Raw genomic sequence first — 21241 nt, 5'->3', positions numbered from 1 at the left:
GATAGCTGCGCATTTGACTACGTGTGTACCCCATGTAAAATATTGTGCTTACACTTGCTGATCAGAAAAATTTGCTATAATACATTAATTTATCAAGTTTTAACATTGAAGACCGACACTGGACATGACTATGTGTGCAGTCCCTGTGATGTGTTGTGTAAAGTTTTGCTGAGTAGCAACATTTTGTAATAATACATAAAATCCTGATTTGTTGCCCTCACAAAAATTGTAGTTGAAATGTAGGCCCTTGGACTATACTGTCCTACTTCTTTTCCTGAAGGTTTGAAATATGACTGCAAAATACAGGCTGAATTGAAAACAAAATGTATGTGTAAGGTGCACAGATGTTTTTGGACAAAAAAAAACATTATCTGGACTGGGGGGGTGGGGTATCCTAAATATGCATGAATGGAATTGTCAAATGTCTAAAATGAGTCGTATATCAGGTTTGAGTATGGAGTTTTGAATATCACACCGGCTGAGTTGAATAAATTTGTTAAGGTACACAGATGTTTTGGAAAAATTCTTATTTTTGGATGGGGAGGGGGGGTATATTCTTAATCACATGAACAACATGGATTTGTAAAATGTCTAAAAGGAGTCGAAGATCAGGTTTAGGTATGAATATCATGCCCCGGGAAAACACAGGCTAAATTGAAAAATGTTGGCGAGGTGCACATATGTTTTTGGGAAAAAATCATTATTTGGATCGGGGGTATATCCTAAATTACATGAACATCATGGATTTGTAAGATGTCTGAGAGGAGTCGAAGATCAGGTTGGGATAATAAGTTTGAATGTCATGCCTGGAAAATAAAGGCTGGACTGAAAAATCTTGGTAGTGTGCACATATGGTTTGGAAAAGTTACTTATTTGGGCTGGTTATTTTGGCTTGTTCGAATACCATGCCTGCAAAATACAGGTTCAATTGGTAAAATAAGGTGCACAGATGTTTTTGAAAAATTCGCTATTTTGGATTGGGGGGGGGGGTATCCTAATTTACATGAACAACACTGTGAATTGTAAAATGTCTAAGATGAGTCGAATATCAGGTTCGAATATTGAGATTCGAATATCATCCCTACGAATTACAAATCAATGGGTAAGATTGGGGATAAATCATTATTCTGAACAACATGGAATTATAAAATTGTCTAAAAGGAGTCTTAACATTTACTGTAGTCAGTAGAGAAAAGCAGGAACTTTTAAAAACCTCCTAGATTAAATTCTCTTAGCATCAGTAAACCTTCTTGTAGATTCATAAGACGAGCATCTTATCCGCTATCCTTAGGATAAGCATCGGAGTAAAGTCCTCGCTTGCAGATCGTCTTACATTCGGTAATTTTGTCCGACGACGGAGCAGAGCACGCGGTCACAAACCTGCCTAAAACACTAGTGCCTGCGTGTGCAATGAAGCCCTGCCCATATGCTGTCAACAATATGCACATGCAGAGATGCACATTGGCGTCTTTGTTTTTTAAAGACGTCTTGCATGTTTCAAGTTTGCTGTCCTGTTCGTCTTTTTGAATTTTGAAATTTGAAACACAATAAATATTCTTTATCACAGATGCTACCCACGATGCAAATGTAGCAAGCATTAAAATTGCTGCAATACATGCTGCATATACGATGTGACCTCTGACGTCACTCGAAAACCATAACATGATTCGCGCGGATACCGCCAGGCAAAACCTTTGTGTTTTGGCAGCCAGCTAGAAAGTGTATGCCATCTTACCATGACTACGTGTCTTTTTGCCCGGCGAAACATGACGTGTACAGTGCTTTGACAACAGAGGGCGGTTTGAATGTAAACATAGGTCACATCGTCTATAGAATACAGAATTCAAACTGCCTCTAGCTACTAGGCAATCTCGGTGGTCTGTTGTAAGACATCTGCTCTAAAATGGCAAAGGTCGTGGGTTCACAACTCTATCAATACAAAACAACTCTTCAGGTGTGTTTAGTGAAAACAAGTTTGTCAAAAGAATTGGAATGAATCTAGTCTTTCAAATTAAAACACCCTGAGGTTTTTTTAAAGGACGCATGTAAACTCAATAGTCCTTATTTAAATGTTGTAACAACCCAAATCAGATGATTAGGGGTTTTTTTTCTCGTTTTTTTTTCTCGGGTATTTAGAGAAAATTTTCACAGAAAAATATGTCCAGTACGTGTGAACTTCATAACTAGCTAAAACTTACCAATGATTTTTGTTCACCAATCCTCTATAATACCTTTAATGCCAGTAATAATGGATTATTTTCTGTTTTAGAAGAAGTAGGATTAACATTAATATTTTTTTTCTCACACGATTATTGGGTCAGGATGATTTAAATTTAACAAGCAGTACGGGGTAAATTCTCCTGAGTTCTTGTATTATCCACTTGGGGAAGCAAAGAGGATTAAGTCCATGGGTAGGATCGTTGGGATGTCATTACAGCTTAGATAAAGGAGCGCAAGACATTTATGGTTGTGCGAAGCTTTCAGGGCCCGCCTAGGGACCCCAGAAAATATTTCAACCTGAGTGGATACACTTTTGGTGCTTTTGGAATTATTTATTAGCACATGATTGGTAGAGCTGACGAAATTGTCACAGACTGTGTTTATATGTGCGATCAATCATAGTATACATGAGATAAAGGACCTGTGAAAATGTATTCTGTTGTGTGAGTTAGGGGGGGGGGGGCAAGAAAGAAAACCATGAACAGCTTTCAGCTTGTAAAGACATTTTTCTTAATTTGGGTTGTATCAAGCAAAGTCAGCTGTTTGGTTTAATATAACAAAATATGTTTTCAGATGCAGTGGTTATATTCACTAGGACTAGGGTTAGGACTTTAGGTTAGGAATAGGGCTAAGAGTAAGCTTAGGGACTATGGTTAGGGTGAAGACTATGGTTAGGGCTGGGACTATGGGCTATAGGTTTAGGGCTAGGACTAGGCTTAGGGACTAGGGTTAGGGTGAAGACTAGTAGGGTAAGGGCTGGGACTTGGGCTAACGGGTTAGGGCTAGGACTAGGTATAGGGACTAGGAATAGGGACTAAGGTTAGGGTGAAGACTATGGTTAGGGCTGGGACTATGGGCAATAGGTTTAGGGCTAGGACTAGGCTTAGTGACTAGCGTTAGGGTGAAGACTAGTAGGGTAAGGGCTGGGACTTGGGCTAACGGGTTAGGGCTAGGACTAGGTATAGGGACTAGGGTTAGGGTAAGGACGAGGGCTAGGGTTAGAACTAGGGCTAGGACTAGAGTTAGGACTATAGGTTTGGACTAGGGCTAGGACTAGGCTTAGGGACTAGGGTTAGGGTGAAGACTAGTAGGGTAAGGGCTGGGACTTGGGCTAAAGGGTTAGGGCTAGGACTAGGTATAGGGACTAGGGTTAGGGTAAGGACGAGGGCTAGGGTTAGAACTAGGGCTAGGACTAGAGTTAGGACTATAGGTTTGGACTAGGGCTAGGACTAGGCTTAGGGACTAGGGTTAGGGTGAAGACTATTTAGGGCTATAGGGTTAGGGCTAGGACTGCAGTGTTATGGTTATATTGCTAATAGGAAAATACACCAGAGGTGTCGGAACATATCTGTTGAAACATAGGGAGTGTTACCACCCTCAGTCCCCATATATCGGGCTCGGCATAGGCAGATGAGAGGGATGTCAATGCACTGTGTGCACCATATCTCACCTTCTTCACGATCAGATGTCATGGTCTGAAAATTGAATGAGTGTCCTTAGCTTTCTGCTGTTGGAGGTTGATGGGTTATTGATTGGCTGTTATTCATGGATGCATGGCATCTTGAGGAGTAATCCAGTGATGCAGGGAGAAGGGGAGGGGGCTCTGGAGACCCCCCCCCCCCTCCTCCCCCGCCCAACACTTCCCCTCCTTCAAAAAACAGGTGTGACGTTTTTCTTACTTACGTCTGCTTTCTAATCTTGTTGCCCTCTTTTTTTTTTGGGGGGGGGGGCGGCAATTTTCCCCTTCTTTTGCCAGGGAATGCAAAAGCTGCTTTTTTGCTCAAATGGAAGATGTATAGGCCTAAATGCATCAGTTGTCTTAAATGTGTCTAGTGACTGGATTTATGCTTATTTTCTTAGTTGAGAATGAAATCGGAATGAAGCTCTTCTGGCTTGATCCCCGCAAAATAGGGGGTGGTGGAATTATTTCTTTTCTTTTGCCAAAGGTTAGAAGAAGATAAAGTTGTAAAGCATCTCTTGTTATAAGTTAATCTAATAACTAAATTTATGTTTATTTTGTGTTAGTTCAGAGCGAAATATAAATAAGAAGATGCCAAAAGGTTTGTTTGAGTAAGTTCTTGAAAAAGAAAATAAATTGTATAATTATTATTATTCTTGTTTGGAGGTTGGTGGCAATTACCCTATTCCTTTAACAAAACATACAGTAGCTGTTTTTGCTACTCAAATTGAAAAAAAATGCATCCCTTGTTCTAAATCTATCTAACTGTGCAGCACGCTGTCCCAGTTGCATCCCAGTGTGATGAATTGCACCTTGCCCCACCAGCTGCACATCAGGAAATCAGAAGATTGATTTCTTGTGCTATATGTGGCCCTAAGAAAAGCCAAGAGCCGAACTAGATGTAATTAATGAGTTTGTGCAGTCAAGTTGCAGATGGTTTTTTTGAAAGTCAGTGGGCAGCGCAGGCAAGGAATACCAGACTGATGATAAAGGGACTGAATTATTTATCTTTAAAGAAAGTTATTTTTCTAGGTCTACTACATATTTTTCTAGACCTGCAAAAGTTTGTTTTAGGTCCGTGTGTCCGATTTCATTGAGCTGCTTACAAAGAGTAGCTCAGCTCGAACTATGCTCACTAGATTACCAACCAAAATACTATATCACTAACATGTATACCATCTTTCACTGTTATCCTGCTCTTTTTTGCTAGAAAATTTTACTTCGAAAAGCAATTTTGTCCAGCTTCAGCAGATCTATATTGGGCCCTGGCTTTAATTAGGCCAAATAAACCCTCCAAAGTGGATACTTCACAATGTGAGAGAAAAACATCTCTAAAGATCCAGCTATTTTTAAACCAGGTTATAACTATATACATACTGAGTCCCTGGAGGGGTTGCTGGATGGGGGGGGGGGGGGGGTGAGGTGCTTAAACATACCATATCACCCCCTTTTTTATGAAAACCGTTCTTGCCAACTCAAAAGAAGTTCTTGGAACCAATTAGAACCCATTGGAATGAAGGGTACACCGTTGGTAATTACTCCACAAATTTATGACTATCGAAGCACTGCAGCTGTTCGTAATGTTGAGAAACTAATCCCTTCATAAGAGAGAGTGATAATTTCAGCAATATCTCAAAAACTTTACCACCTTCCAAATGAGATTTGCACTAGCTAGTTTTTTTAGTGTGTTATGTATATATATATATATATATATATATATATATATAGGAATAAACGATTAAACGATTGAAGAAAGCCAAAGGTATACTTTGCCTTGAAATAAAATAAAAGTTAATATTGAAACCAAACCATTTAATATTGAATTCCAACCATTTCAGCAACTCTGGCAATTTTCAGTCAGATTTGTTTTGCCATTAGTTGTACAGTGAAACCTTTATAGCACAGTAATGTGCGGTGCTACTGGGATTGAGCCCCCCCCCCCCCCTTGCAAAAAACCCCTTCACTGTTGCACTAAATCACTTATTACATCATGTACCACATCTACACCAAAGCCTGATTTCAGTTTAATAAAATATTTCCCCTATCGGCCCACTCGATGTTATCAATCTGGCACGGGGAACTAACACGACCGCCACGTCATCGGCATTTAGTACGATTTTGCAAGAGACGAAGGGGAAGAGAAAAAAAAAAACGAAGAAAAAGAAACCGCTCAACCTAATTACACAGTGGTATCCTTCAGACATAATTTGTTGTCACACTGATCACTTTTGGGTTGCCATAGCAACAGGCTGCGTATTACCAGTTTCCCTCCACCCGACTACGGAGGCTTCTAGCGAAGAAATGAAACGACGATGAAGGACAACGCGATAGGATGATGAAACGCGTGGATTAGAATATTTATGATGTGTGGATTTTATTTATGTAAATTGATGAGTATAATCAATGTGGGAATATCAAGTGTCATTTTGTATAAGTGGGGAATATGATTTATTTATTTTATCACTGAACTAAGGATGCCAGACAGTGTGTAGATTTCAAATGAATGAAATGACTAATGCATAAATTAAATAAATTAATGTGTAAATCAACTTTATTTCGTAGAACTAAAAGTTTGGTAAGTGAAGTACATGTTAATTTTTTGTTTTACATTGTATGATTATCAAATGTGGGAATGTCAATAATTGTCAATTTGGATAAGTAAGAATAATGGTGTTATTTATCACTGAGACATGGATGCCAAACAGTTTGTAGAATTTAAATGCACAACGTGACTGATGCATAAACTCCATCAATGTGTAAATCAACTTTTTCTTATGGACGTGTAAAGATTGGTGTGTAGGCCTATTTTTATAGAAAAAGGTGAATGACCATCATTTTCCATACATTGTATTCGGGCCCCCTTCTTAACCAGAGCTACCAACACTCAGTAGTTCTACAGAAAGTTCCCTGGAAATGGACCGACCTGTCCATGTTCTGATGAGCAAGTTTGAATAAATTGATAATTTTTTATAGTGTGGCTGCGTTTACAATTGACAGACCGATTTTGGACACGAAGAATGCTGTTGGAGTTTTGTCTTGCCCCTCTCACAATCAAATCATTGTCCCATTATATTGATGACATCCCTCTCTGACATGGAATGGTCCAGCTTGGGAAATCAAGGCGTAATTATGAGCTGACCAGTATGACTGATAAAAATACTAGCCCCTACACTTTCGTATTGTATCTGTGTACAGAGGAAAAGTCCTTATCCTATATAGGGCTAGGTATAAGCATAAAAATATGTCAACATGTGCTGACAGCAGCCCTCACTGTTGGGTTCTTACAATACCTATTTTATCTAGATTTTGAGATTAAAATGTTATCCATACCTAGATTACATCTCTGTATAAATCCACTGAGCATCTCATGAGCAGGTCAACCTTGTGTACTGATGCAGTTCCAATACACCTTACATAGCCTGCATATAGAGGCTATGTATACTTGCCCCAGTTTTTTTTTTTTTTTTTTAGACTTGTGTATATTTTATCATACATTTATTGTCATAACAATCGATATACTACTCAAGTTACATTGGTTTATGTATGTTCAGACTGCCTACTGAGTGCTATGGGATGGTAAACGTTTCTACTTCAGCTAAGTGGGTGATGCATTAGCTACAGCCTTGCATCCATGCTGTGTAGAGATATGGGGGAAACATTTTAACACAGTCAAAATCAAGTGAATCTATAGACTTAACATTTTATCATGAGCCCACAGTAAGAAGATGAAAATATCTGCAACTCAATGTCAACCATGTCGATGAAGGGCGGGCATTTTGTACTGCGGATTCAAATAGTTTATATTCAAGAGAAAAAGTTGTTGACAACTGCTTATAAACCAAAAGGATCTGTGGTGTAAATTTAAAAATCAGTTGGCCTGACATTTTGAAATTAGCATTGTCTTTGTCCAAGGCTTAATGACAACAAAACACACAAAATGAATGATTCTGTAGTTAACAGAAGTGGAGAGAAATCAGGTTTATATTCATTTGAGAAAACACCTTGATTTAAAGGTTTTGTAGAATTTTTTTTAAATCCACAAGCCAACAGAGCATGTATTTTACTATTATTACTGGACCTTGTCACAAGTTAAAACATATTATGATTTTAACAAGATCTAAGACAAGATTCATATCATTTTGTTTATACTTTCACACTGATCAACTCTATCTAAAGATATTTGTCAGACTCAAAGTCAACATTCAAACATATTTTTTGTTAATTAAAGATGACAAGAGGTGAGGTTTTGTGTTAAAAAAAAACCACCACAAGTCTTGTGCGATCGCAGGTGTACTGGCCTGACGCCACTTGCCTCAGGCCTGCGGTCCAGTGTACATTTCGAGTCAAATACAATTGCCCGAAGAGAAAGAAAAAAAAGTACCAGGTACAGTATTTTCCTGAGATAAGACGCGTTTTTTCTGACTTTTTAGACCCCCAAACATCAGTGTGACTTATCCTCCGGTGCGCCTTGTCTGCTGACGATTGATTTTTTTGATGATCACTGCGTGAAAGAAAAACATTTTTCTTTTGTCCAGTTCAAATCAACAGTCTCTGTGTGAAGAATCCTTACTCAATAATGCGGTCACACCTTTTGCAGTTCAGTGCAAGTAAACAGGTGGCGGGGGAAAAAATGCAAATTTCTTTTCGAAGAGATGAATTTGTTTCTCAGAAAATTGTTACGCCGGAAGATCTGGGACTTAAATTTGGTAAATTTTGCACCAAGTACAATTGCCCGTAGAGAAAAGAAAATCTAGGCTAACCAGGTACACACATGTTTCAGTGCAAATCAACACTTAAGGTGGCGGGGGGGGGGGCAATGCACATTTTTTTCGGAGAGTTGAATTTATTTCTCAGAAATTTGTAAAGCTGGACGGAGGGACTGAAGAAGAAAAAAGTCAACGCATTTCATTCTTGCGCCATAGTTCAAACAAAAACAAACACACTGACCCGTTTTCCCATTCTCACCAGGTGAAGTAACTCTAGGAATATTCTCCCAATACCCTGTAATAATACTTTCCCACTAATGAAAAAATATATTCGGCTCACAAACTGCAGGGACTGCGTTTAATAACAAACACACGGTAGCGCGGACCGGTGTAATTGAGTTATTGTTCCGTGATTGTCACAGTTTTCGTTTACTTCGTCAACATGCAACTTGGCAGGTAATTTCATTTTATTGGGGCTATGGTTTAATTCTTGGGGATATATACGTTAGTTATATGGAACTTCTCATTAATAATGGAGTAAGCTGGCTTTAATAGGTCTATCGTAATCAATCTTTCATAGATATGATTTATCATTTGAAAATGCTCTATATAATGTTTGTGTTGCGCGTGTTGTGTTCGAGCGGTTAAAGCAATCGCACAACATCGGTAAACAGTATTGTCCAAAAGCCCACACTTCAGGTATCACAAATTATTTATAAAATAAAAAACCTGTGAAAATTTAGGCTCAATCGGTCATCCCATTCTTTGTTCCTGCACGTTTCGCCGTGCCATGACATGTGTTTAAAATAAATCTGTTAATCTCGATATCTTGTTTCAATATTTTCTCAAAAAGTAAAGCATTTCATGGAATAATATTTCAAGGACTGTCTTTCACCATTACCTTCTGTAAACCCTGTAAGTTATTTGTATATCTGGGAACTTTTAATTTGTGTTCTTAAGTGTCCAATGGCTTTAAGAGCACAGTTCTCAAGCTCTGCATGGTGTTTCTGATCAGCAGAGTGTTTGTTCGAGTACTGATCCAGACAGAGTCCTGGAGCCCGATATTTGACCATAATTACTTTGTCCTTCAGATGGGATGTAAGCCGTAGGTCTCGTGTTCTAGGATTGGTAGTGCACGCAAAAGAAACTAGAACACAAGTTAGTAAAACGTATTAACCCCGGTGTTTCTAGTTTACATAACAAGCCCCCTCGTTTACAGGTATCCTCTAGGCTTGTGAGTTACAGTGATTTAGACACTATTGGTAAAATTGTCAAAGACCAGTTTTCTCACTTGCTGTATCTCAACATATGCATAAAATAACAACTTCAAGCTCAATCGGTCATCGAAGTTGCGAGATAATAATGAAAGAAAAACACCCATGTCACGAAATGCTTGATTTCGAGACCTCAAATTCTAAATCCGAGGTCTCAAAATCAATTCGTGGAAAATTGCTTCTTTCTCGAAACCTACTCCACTTCAGAGGGAGCCGTTTCTCACAATGTTTTATACTATCAACCTCTCCTCATTACTCATTACCATGTAAGGTTGTATGCTAATATTATTTTGAGTAATTACCAGTATCCACTGCCTTTAACCCCGGTGTTTCACATAGCAAGCCCCCATGTTTACAGGTATCCTCAGGCTTCCTTGTGAGCTATGTATACAGTGATTAAGTCCCTGATGCATCCTTGGTTTCATCGTGGTAGAATTAATAGAAATATATAATGAAAATATTAAATATGCAAAAAAAATGGAAGCATTGAGGGGGTAAATCTCTATCTGGATACGGGGGATGGACCAGGGCCCATCTTTATAGACTGCTGCTTATAATCAGACAATGTTGCTTCCAAATTGCAAGCTAAGCACAAGCTACCGTAATACAAGTCAGAAATGGTGCATGTGATAATGGTATATTTTGCTGGTAATCTTATTTTAATAAGCCTAATTTGCTTAATAGTTAATTATTGTGCTCAAGCAGCCCTATGACTTTGGGCTAAAGGTTAATGGAAATTTGGGCTTGATTCAAAAAGCTTTTGGTATTTCCTGCAGTGGTTTGTTTCATTGTGCTGATATAGGTTTTCTCGGTCACATTCGGCAAATGAGCAGCCAATTTCATTTTCATGCGTTCGAATTAAAGCTGTTTTGCCTCTCCAGTTGTTACTGCGTTTCAAATTCAGAATTCGGCCATTCAATTTCGTTTTTGAGTCGAGTCAAATTCCTTTAGCACAATGTTCAATTTAGCGTATCGTCATTCTTTTTCGAGACACACACGCCTCAAGAAGCGACTGCGAATTTGAATGCTGTTTGATGAATTGTTAAATTGAATGATTATTTTGTTAAATCGAATGACGAAGCATTACATTTGACTAATCATAAAACGGAATCGAATGACCTTTTTCAGTAGCATTCGATTGCGCGCGAAATAGAATAGCTTTATGGTTAAATTGGCTGCTCTTTTTCCGAAATTGGTCGAGAAAACCTATATTATATTCATTTACATAAGAACTCATCGACTTAACATTGCGATCAGTATGCTCTGATCGTCTAAGGGATTTGTTACTGGATGTTTCTTAACTACTGCCTTGTAGGGATTTGTTGGAAGATGGGAATGGCTTGGTGGTGGGCTAGCTAGGGCAGGAACTGGATAAACTGGGGTTAGCTTGTTGAAGCCTGTAGGCTGGAGTTTCAAATCCTACTTATTTCCCTGCATTTATACCAGATGAATAGACCAATACGATGAAACAAAATTGGTAGCGCCCTCGACTGAAAAAAGAAAAAGAAATAACAACTGCGGTGTCTTTGTGCATAATCTTTTTTTTTTTTTTTGCACTGAAGCACCGCAGCAAATGGCGCACGGTGCTCAAAACGTGCGTGCCCGAATTGGTGTATAGGAATTCTTATGGTTTGTAAGCAGCTAATGCAACCGATAAATCTTTTTTTTGGTTCAAGTCCCACTCAAGTCAATTTTTCTTTGATTAACCCCAAATCATTTAGAAAATTTACCCAGTCAGTTTCCCTTGTGGTTTATAACAATATAAAACTATCTAAAATTATTTTCTCATACTTCTTTTTCTTGACAGAAACCAACATACGCTCGAACCAGCTGGACTCCATTTTGAATTGGTTGAGTAGTTTTCACAGCCGCACCCACACGGAGTGCTGCTCAGAACTCGTGGCCTTTGACCTCCTCTGTGGGAACTTCAACTTTGACAATATGTCCCCAGGTAAGGACGTTAACAATAAATTCTCTTTAGTTTCAGCAGCCTGTTGTTTCCCAGTTCAGACCCCAATGTCAGGCATACAGTTTCAAAATGAGGTCTGCCCCGTTCGGTATTGTGTTATTTGTTGATTTAAAGGTAAGGTATATGTTTGGGATCACTCTTTAAAGGCACTGTACACGTTTGGTAATTGTCAAATACCAGTGATCTCACTTGGTGTATCCCAACATAAGCATAAAATAACAAGCCTGTGAAAATTTTGGATAATAAATAATAAGTAATAATAAAACAAGCTCTTACATAGCGCAATTCCAAAGAAATGATCCATGCGCTTTACACACAAACAATAGCAAATATAATACACTAGAATAAATAAGTTTGAGGTTGCCTTTGAAAGCTGAAACTGTTTGCGAGGAGCTTATGGTATGTGGTAATGTGTGGATCAATCGGTCGTCGAAGTTGCGAAAAAATGATGAAAGAAAAAACACCCTTGTTGGACGAATTTGTGTGATTTCCGAAGGGAAATTATTTTAGTGAGAAATTACCTATTTCTCAAAAACTACGTTAACGTAGAGGGAATCGTTTCCCACACTGTTTTATACTATCAACAGCTCTCCAATGCTCGATCGTTACCAAGTCAGGTTTTAAGTTAATATTTGTTTTGAGTAATTACCAAACGTGTACCTTCCCTTTAAATCAATGGCAATAACCTTTGGTTGGAAGGCTACAATAGCTTAAAAAAAGTATAATGGCTTGTGAGAGACATTTCACCTTGAAGAAATATGGTATTGTAAAAATATATCAATTTCTATTCCCCAAAGTTTGAATCTGAGAAGAATTACTGTCTGCATTTATAAGGTTGTGTTTTAGGGATTTTCCCTACGTGGAACTTTTTTGTATAAGAGTCTATAGCATAAAAGGTGTTTTAAAAAATCTTAAATTTGACTTTTTGAAGTGTGCGGATATCCTGTTGCAATAATTGTAATCCTATTTTTTATGATGAAGAATTTAAAAAGAAGATTTGATCTGAAAGAAAATATATTTTTCGTTCGAAATTATCTTCTCATCTTGGATCTCCTATTATTAGACCTTGTCAGCACTGATTTGAGTCTGCTCCACTGAGCAAAGCATACGACTTTCAGTCAGCCCGGGTTCGTTAACACTCCAAACCCATCATGTGACACCTGTGGTGAATTTGTAACACTGTTTGATAAAGCTCATTACTAGAAAACAGGAGATAAATACATCAGTCGACTTGATTTAGAGTCTCTTTGCAAGGTTGACGGAGTCGGGGGGGGTATGGGTTGAGGGAAAAGAGAAGACATATAGCTTTAAAGGGTTTGGGTACTACACAGCACAATGTCCGCAAAAATATACAGTAAAACATGGTTTGTCGATGATGGTGATGGATAGCTTTCCTTAAAATATCACTTACATAAGGTGCTGTAATTTTTGAGATATGAGTCAAACAATGTCACGAAAATAATTTATTTTGGCAAACAATCTATTTACCAATACTGGTGATTTTCTCAAAAAACTTGATGACTAACGAAGGTGAAACTTTGACAGGTAAATTATAATTACATCTTCATTCACAATGCGTAGGGTTCATGTCATGGCCAAAAACGATCTGCAAAAGGTACCACACCCTTTAAAGACTACTTGAATAAAAATGTTTTCAAACAAGGAAAAAGAGTTCAGAAGAGAGTTAACAGATTTTAATTGTGTACAAAAAAAAAACTGTTTTGATTACCCTTCTCTGGTGCTTTTTAGAAAGATTTGTGAAAAGCCCTTTTGCGTCATCACCAATGTGTCGTGTTTTGTAGAGCAGCTTTGTTGCAGCATGGAGGTATAACAAATCAACGGCCCACAACTGACGTCAAAGTATTGTATTGTTGACGTATGCCGCGTCGTTATGAGAAATGCTTTTGGTTTTAATTGATAATAACAAAAAATTCAAAAGTGGTAAACAAAAAATTAATTAATATTTTATTGAACAAACACACTATAAACAGTATTCCTGTTTTTTGTTTGTTTAAAGGCAGTGGACACTAATGGTAATTGTCAAAGACCAGTCTTCTCACTTGGTGTATCTCAACATATGCATAAAAACAATAACAAACCTGTGAAAATTTGAGCTCGATTGGTCGTCGAAGTTGCGAGATAGTAATGAAAGAAAAATAACCCTTGTTACACGAAGTTGTGTGCGTTTAGATGGTTGATTTCGAGACATCTAGTTTTAAATCTGAGGTCTCGAAATCAAATTCGTGGAAAATTACTTCTTTCTCGAAAACTATGGCATCTCCCCATTACTCGTCACCAAGAAAGTTTTTATGCCAACACTTATTTTGAGTAATTACCAACAGTGTCCACTGCCTTTAAGGTTTGTTTTATAGCAGCAGATTTTGGGGTTCCAAAAGCAGCGGTGTAAACAGACATTTCCATATAGGAGCAGGGGGCGTAGAATGAACCAACCAGTAGGGGGCCTAGTGCACTTATTTGTTCAATTATTGGGGAATGGGGCAATGATTCTTGGGGGATTCTGCCCCTGCCCCCCTTTTGGTTACTCCTCTACTTCAAAGGAAAAAAGGAGATTGGGTTCAGGTTTTTAATTTATTTGTTTGAGAGGGGATGGGGGAGGGGTCGGTCGGGGTAGGTGGGCAACCGGCCCTCCACATCAACAACCTGCAAAGCAACAATGACAACACCTGAACCTAACAGCATCCAATTAAGGTGTTAGATGAATTAATTGAGGGTGTAGAAATTTCCCTAATGAGCCCCCAGAAGACCACCATTGTCTAAGGATGGACTTCTGTATCAATTAAATGTCAATTTGAATGTTTATTGAACCCTTCAGATTGCCTCATAATTAGTCAGTGTGTAGAGTCCTTGCTTTGTGCAAGTTAGATTGGCATCACCGTGAGTCAGTTTATTAAAGGCAGTGGACACTATTGGTAATTGTCAGAGACTAGCCTTCACAGTTGGTGTATCTCAACATACGCATAAAATAACAAACCTGTGAACATTTGAGCTCAATCGGTCATAAAAGTTGCGAGATAATAATGAAAGAAGAAAACACCCTTGTCACACGACGTTGTGTGCGTTTAGATGGTTGATTTCGAGACCTCAAGTTCTAAACTTGAGGTCTCGAAATCAAGTTCGTGGAAAATTACTTCTTTCTCCAAAACTATGGCACTTCAGAGGGAGCTGTTTCTCACAATGTTTTATAACACCAAGCTCTCCCCATTACTCGTCACCAAGAAAAGTCTATGCTAATAATTATTTTGAGTAATTACCAACAGTTGTGTACTGCCTTTAAAGGCATCGACACTATTCATAATCCATTGGTAATTGTAAGCATAAAAACTACTTGGTAATTACGCATAGGCCACACAGGCCGTGGACTCAGTTGCCCCCTGGCCTTCCTGCCCCTTCAAAAGTTTACCATGACTTAAAGATTTTTCAATAAAAGTGCCCTTTGTACAATGAAAATTGAACTCTCAAAAAGATGAATTTCCAGGCATGTGCACTGCTGATGATCCTCAAGACTTGCGTTGAATTATTCACCCATTTATTTAGGCCAGGTTTAAAGCCATTGGACCATTTCGGTACAGAAAAAAAAAAAAGTTCACAGATTTACAAATAATTTACAGGGTTTACAAAAGGTAATGGTGAAAGACTTCTCTTGAAATATTAGTCCATGAAATGCTTTACTTTTTGAGAAAACGGTAAAACAATGTAAATTCTCGTTAACGAGAATTACGGATTTGTTATAAACACATGTCATGACACGGCGAAACGCGCGAAAACAGGAGTGGGTTTTCCCGTTATTTTCTCCCGACTCCGATGTCCGATTGAGCCTAAATTTCCACAGGATTGTTATTTTATTTATAAGTTGTGATACACGAAGTGTGGGACTTGGACAATACTGTTTACCGAAAGTGTATAATGGCTTTAATACATTTATTTATTTATTTTGATTTATTTATTGAACAAAATTTGTCAATGAACAAATTCTACAGTGCAACAAATGCGGGAGAATATTACATGACCCCTAGCTGCGAACTTGGTTTGTAGCTTGCTGCTCCGTCCGACCCAAGGACAAACATCTTCAATCCCAGGAAGCAATTATATTATTTCTTCTTCTGACCGATTGCACAATAATATGATGGATATATGAATACAATATTGTGATACTCTTCATTTCAATCATTCAGTCTTGTGATGAGAAAATAGATAGTCAGGGATGTGATTTCTCTACTTTTAACCAGAAGTCTGTTTTTTTGTTATCCCCTAAAAATAAAAATAAAAGCATACATAAAACCATATAGACTGCCTCAGATTGCAGAGTAAGGTTTTTAAAACCGAATATGAATGTATGTAAATCAGGCTTCGCGCTCGCAAGCTTTCACGCTTTCCGTTCACAGTCCAGATTTTTTTCAACAGCCTATCACATCCATGATAATCCAAAGCGCTACTCTTCAAGTGGTGATGATTTTAGGTCATTGTTATGCTGAACCAAAATTGAACGATGTTAAAGACCCTGGACACTATTGGTAATTGTCAAAGACCATTCTTCTCACTTGGTGTGCCTCAAAAATATGCATAGAATAACAAACCTGTGAAAATTTGAGCTCAATTGGTCGTCGAAGTTGCGAGGAGATAATAATGAAAGAAAAAACACCTTGTCACATGAAGTTGTGTGCTTTCAGATGCTTGATTTCGAGACCTCAAATTCCAAACTCGCGGAAAATTATTTCTTTCTCGAAAACTATGGCACTTCAGAGGGAGCTGTTTCTCACATTGTTTTATACTATCGACAGCTCTCCATTGCTCGTTACCAAGGTTTTGTGCTAATAACTATTTTGAGTAATTACCAATAGTGTCCCCTGCCTTTAAGAAATGAAAAAATATAATAATAGTGGCTTCTTATACAGTGCTCATATCCGTCACTCAGTGACGCTCAAGAAGCTTCAAGGCGCTTCAGGTATTTTGGAGCTTGAAGTGTAAGACCTATTCCTTTACATGGCACCATGTAATGGTTTATACAAGGTGCACTGGCACAATTGCTGCTAATCAAACCAATTAACGACAGTAAAAGAGTTTTAGATAACCTGGATAAATGTCATTTTAATGTATGTGGCGCATCGTGGAAAATCAGTCAAGGTGTGGGTTCAAGTCCTGGGCCCAATTTCATGGCTCTGCTTACCACCGAATTCTGCGCTTACGATAACGATTCCCCGTTTATGTGCAAGCGCCGAATTTATGCGCTAGCCTTGTAAGCGTAGAATGACTAGTAACGTGGAGTACACAAGCGCAGACGCCAAAAATCGCCGCTAACCCGTGAAATAGGCTTTCCGTAAGCACAGAATTCCCTGCTTCCGTAAGCGCCGATTCTGTGCTTACGGTAAGCAGAGCCATGAAACTGGGCCCAGGTCATGACACGTGTGTCTTAAGCAATACCATCATTGTTGCTTCGTCCTTCGGATGAGACGTTTAGTTGTTGGCCCAGTTAGTAGTCCTGTACAATCTGTTAAAATCTATCATTTTGTATAACATACACTGATGTGTATTAAGAACTATTGACCCATTTCACCTGACGTCATCAGCAGAAAAATCTTGAACGCGCCATACAGGTGGGCAATTTCACTGTGCGTTTTTATATATAACTCTATGCTGCGCGGTATGCAGCGAAAGTGTGCATTTTAGGCGACGCGGCGTTAATACACGTACACCTAAACTGCCCACCAACATGGTGAGCTTGGCATTGGTCGCCGCGTGTGATGGGGTCAATATACAGCCTTTTCCCAGAGTTTATGAAAAAAAACTATCCTTGGCTTTTTTAAAACACATCAGTGTAATAGGTAATTATATCTTTACCCATGATGCAAAATCTATTGAAAGTTAGGTTCAGTTTCAATTTATCAAAGTATTTCTATACAAGACTTTTGGTCTTTTGAAAGGCCTCCATATTTGCTTCTGTTTCATTGTGTATCATAACATTTTGTAATATTGAAATGATGTTTGAGCTGAATCAATTTGAGTTGAATCTACAGATCTGAAAATTCCATTTAGAGATGCTGTAATCATCTTGCAGATGCTGTAATCCTCTTGCAAACTTGTTCAGCTCCTGTCCCAAGCGTCCTCAAACTGGCCATTCGCTGACATCCCGATGTGTACATGCAACCTGATCACACCCGCCATTCACTGGCATCCCGTTGTATGCAACGTGATACGGCAATAGCGACAGCGGATGGTTGCAATAGTACCAATGAAAACATATCAGCCAACTCAAAAACAACATCATCAGAATAGCTTGTTCAGGCAAGGGCATATACCCCCTTTTAGTATCAACCATGTTTTCGGAAAATGAAACAGATATTAAGTTCTCTATACATTTTGTGAATTGATAAAAAAAAACATATATCAATGACACCGGACTGAATTATTCAAAGTGTTTAAATACTTTAATTTGGATGACTACATTTGTAACCACTTTACTTTGAGTGAGGTTAAGTGAATTAGTGTTCATTCAATCATTCATTGGTGGTTTTACTTATGAAAAATGTTCCATAGCAGCCAAAATCTGAATTGCAGATATTTTGAACACCAAGCCAAGAAGATAAAAAGGAAAGCTAGTCGAACATGCAGACCAAAAAAAACCACGGGTAAAAGTCGTCAAGGTACAAGTGAAAACAGGAAATGTTAGATTGCATTATTAAATACACTGTTTTTAAACATCAGGTTTTGGCCGGCAGACGCGATGGAGAACAGTTTTTACTCATTTTCTAAAAAACAATTCAGCATTTTAAGCAAAACTATTTTAAGGAATTTTTACCACCATGACTATCTTTAAACAATTTAAGTCGTGTCCAAATCTGTGAGCATTTACCAATGTTGTAGCACCCTTTAACCCACCTGCACTTGTGTTAGAGTTTTTCCTGCTTTTCCTGAATCTTTTTGTAAAGACTTTGCTCCATAATGGACCTGGGGTGGATTTCACAAAGGTAGTCCTAACTTAGGACTAGTCCTAGGCAATGCTAAGAGATAGGACTGGTCCTAAGTTAGGACCAGTAACTCATCCTATATTAGGACTGGTCCTATCTCATAGCATTGCCTAGGACTAGTCCTAAGTTAGGACTACCTTTGTGAAATCCACCCCAGGGGTGGATTTCACAAAGGTAGTCCTAACTTAAGACTAGTCCTAGGCAATGCTAAGAGATGGTTGGTCCTAAGTTAGGACCAGTAACTCATCCTAACTTAGGACTGGTCCTATCTCTTAGCATTGCCTAGGACTAGTCCTAAGTTAGGACTACCTTTGTGAAATCCACCCCTGGGCTAGCAGTCAGCTGATTCTTATAAGTGTGAGCAAAGTACTTAAAGGCACATGACACCTTTGGTAATTGGTGTATCCCCACCATATACGTAAACAAAGTTGAACTCAATTGGTCGTTGAAGTTGCGAGAAATTAAAGATAACACACCTTTGCTGTTAACACAAGTGTGCTTTGAGATGCTTGAATTCGAGACGTCAGCTAACGTCTTGAATTCAGTTCAAATATTTTGGTGGGAAATTATTTCTTTCTAAAGAAATTACGTCATTTCAGTGGGAGCCGTTTCTCACAAGCAGTCTATTGCTCGTTACCAAGTAAGTTTTATGCTCACAGTTAATTTGAGTAATTACCAATAGTGTACAGTGCCTTTTATGTGAGCAAATGGACGCAGTGGACACTATTGGTAATTACTCAAAATAATTTTTGGCATAAAACCTTACTTGGTAACAAGTAATGGGGAGAGGTTGATGGTATAAAACATTGTGAGAAAGAAGTAATTTTCCACGAATTTGATTTCGAGACCTCAGATTTAGAACTTGAGGTCTCGAAATCAACCATCTCAACGCACACAACTTCGTGTGACTATGGTGTTTTTTCCTTTCATTATTATCTCGCAAGTTCGATGACCGATTGAGCTCAAATTTTCATAGGTTTGTTAGTTTATGCATATGTTTAGATACACCAACTGTGAAGGCTAGTCTTCGACAATTACCAATAGTGTCCACTGCCTTTAATGTAGAGTCGTTCATTTATCATCCAGCAATAGCTGAGAGCGACGGAGGAACATGACAGAAACAAGATCAAGATTGATCAATTTTGTTCTCTCTGGCTCAGTTTGAGCGATGGTTTCGCAAACCTTTTCAGACTATTCAGTCTGCTCTCCTTCATCTCTCGCAGTGTTTTTTATTAAATTATATATTCTAAATTCTCACATTTTGTTCCAGGAAACAACTTAATTATTGTTTAAATGTTTTTTATCTTTGTGAGACGTAGGTTTTAATGTTAGGATATAATTGTGGCTGGGGGCAATAACAGACTTATCCCCTCCTGGCCAATACCCCCCGGGACGTGTTGTTACCTTCAAATTTACAGCAATGCATATTTTGTGAATATTGGAGCCTGAATGCGTGCTTGTTTAACCCTTGTGTGCATATTCAAAGGCAGCGGACACTAACTTAGGACTAGTCATAGGCAATGCTAAGAGATAGGACCAGTCCTAAGTAAGAATGAGTTACTGGTCCTAACTTAGGACTGGTCCTATCTCTTAGCATTGCATAGGACTAATCCTAAGTTAGGACTACCTTTGTGGGCACACTTCTCAGATTGTGTCATCCTATTAGGGATGATTATTCCTGCGGGAACATATTCATCACAGATTTTCGGTGACATCTCAAAAACACACCACGAAATTTTCACATTTTAGTTTTATTGATTACATTAACATTATATACAGTCAAACGGCTCCAAAAACCAAAGGAATACTTTGCCTTAAAGGCAGTTGACACTATTGGTAATTACTCAAAATAATTATAAGTATAAAACCTCACTCGGTAACGAGTAATGGGGAGAGGTTGATTATATAAAAAAACATTGTGAGAAACGGCTCCCTCTGAAGTGACGTAGTTTTCAAAAAAGAAGTAATTTTCCACGAATTTGATTTCAAGACCTCAGATTTGGAATTTGAGGTCTCGAAATCAAGCAAGAGAAAGCACACAATTTCGTGTGACAAGGATGTTTTTTCTTTCATAATCATAGTTATCTCGTAACTCCGACGACCAATTGAGCTCAAATTTTCGTAGGTTTGTTATTTTATGTATAATGCTGAGCTACACCAAGTGAGAAGCCTGGTCTTTGACAATTACCAATAGTGTGTCCAGTGTCTTAGAGTGATAAATTGATCATTCGGACACATTGATTGATTACTCATTTTAGGGGGCAAATGACAAAGCCCAAAATATTAAAGGTTCATACTTGGTCTGAATGGTAGACGAATTTTGACGTCACATGGCTGCCCTCACAGCGAATGTTTTTCTGTTTCGCAGCAAATTATTTGTTGCAGATTTGTGTCAGCAAAATTTGTATATAGCATTTGCAGGAAGTATAGACAGGGCTTTCCTCTTATACACTCTGAAAACTGTGTGGCCGTGCGATTCATATGTTTTCTTTATGTTTTCCTTCAATATGGTGCTTTTTTTAAGTGTTATGCGCTGATTTTGTTCTGCTTGTATTCATTAAAAGAATTATTATAGACATTTCAAACCAAATATTTATTTAGTTTTTATATTATTAACATTCAGAGTCATT

The 21241-nt window shown here is 38.3% G+C and overlaps 1 protein-coding gene across 1 annotated transcript in view; it reads left to right on the top strand.

Moving 5' to 3' along the window:
• LOC139935144 (sphingomyelin phosphodiesterase 3-like) overlaps positions 1-21241 on the top strand; it is a 63566-nt gene that overhangs the window by 31366 nt on the left and 10959 nt on the right. Inside the window, exon 3 of the mRNA XM_071929617.1 lies at positions 11467-11610. Within this exon, the coding sequence (XP_071785718.1) occupies positions 11467-11610 (144 nt within the window). The remainder of the gene's footprint in view (positions 1-11466; positions 11611-21241) is intronic.

The sequence above is a fragment of the Asterias amurensis genome, chromosome 3, assembly GCF_032118995.1.
Source record: "Asterias amurensis chromosome 3, ASM3211899v1".
NCBI classification, from domain to species: domain Eukaryota; kingdom Metazoa; phylum Echinodermata; class Asteroidea; order Forcipulatida; family Asteriidae; genus Asterias; species Asterias amurensis.
This window is presented reverse-complemented; position numbering and strand designations above follow the sequence as displayed.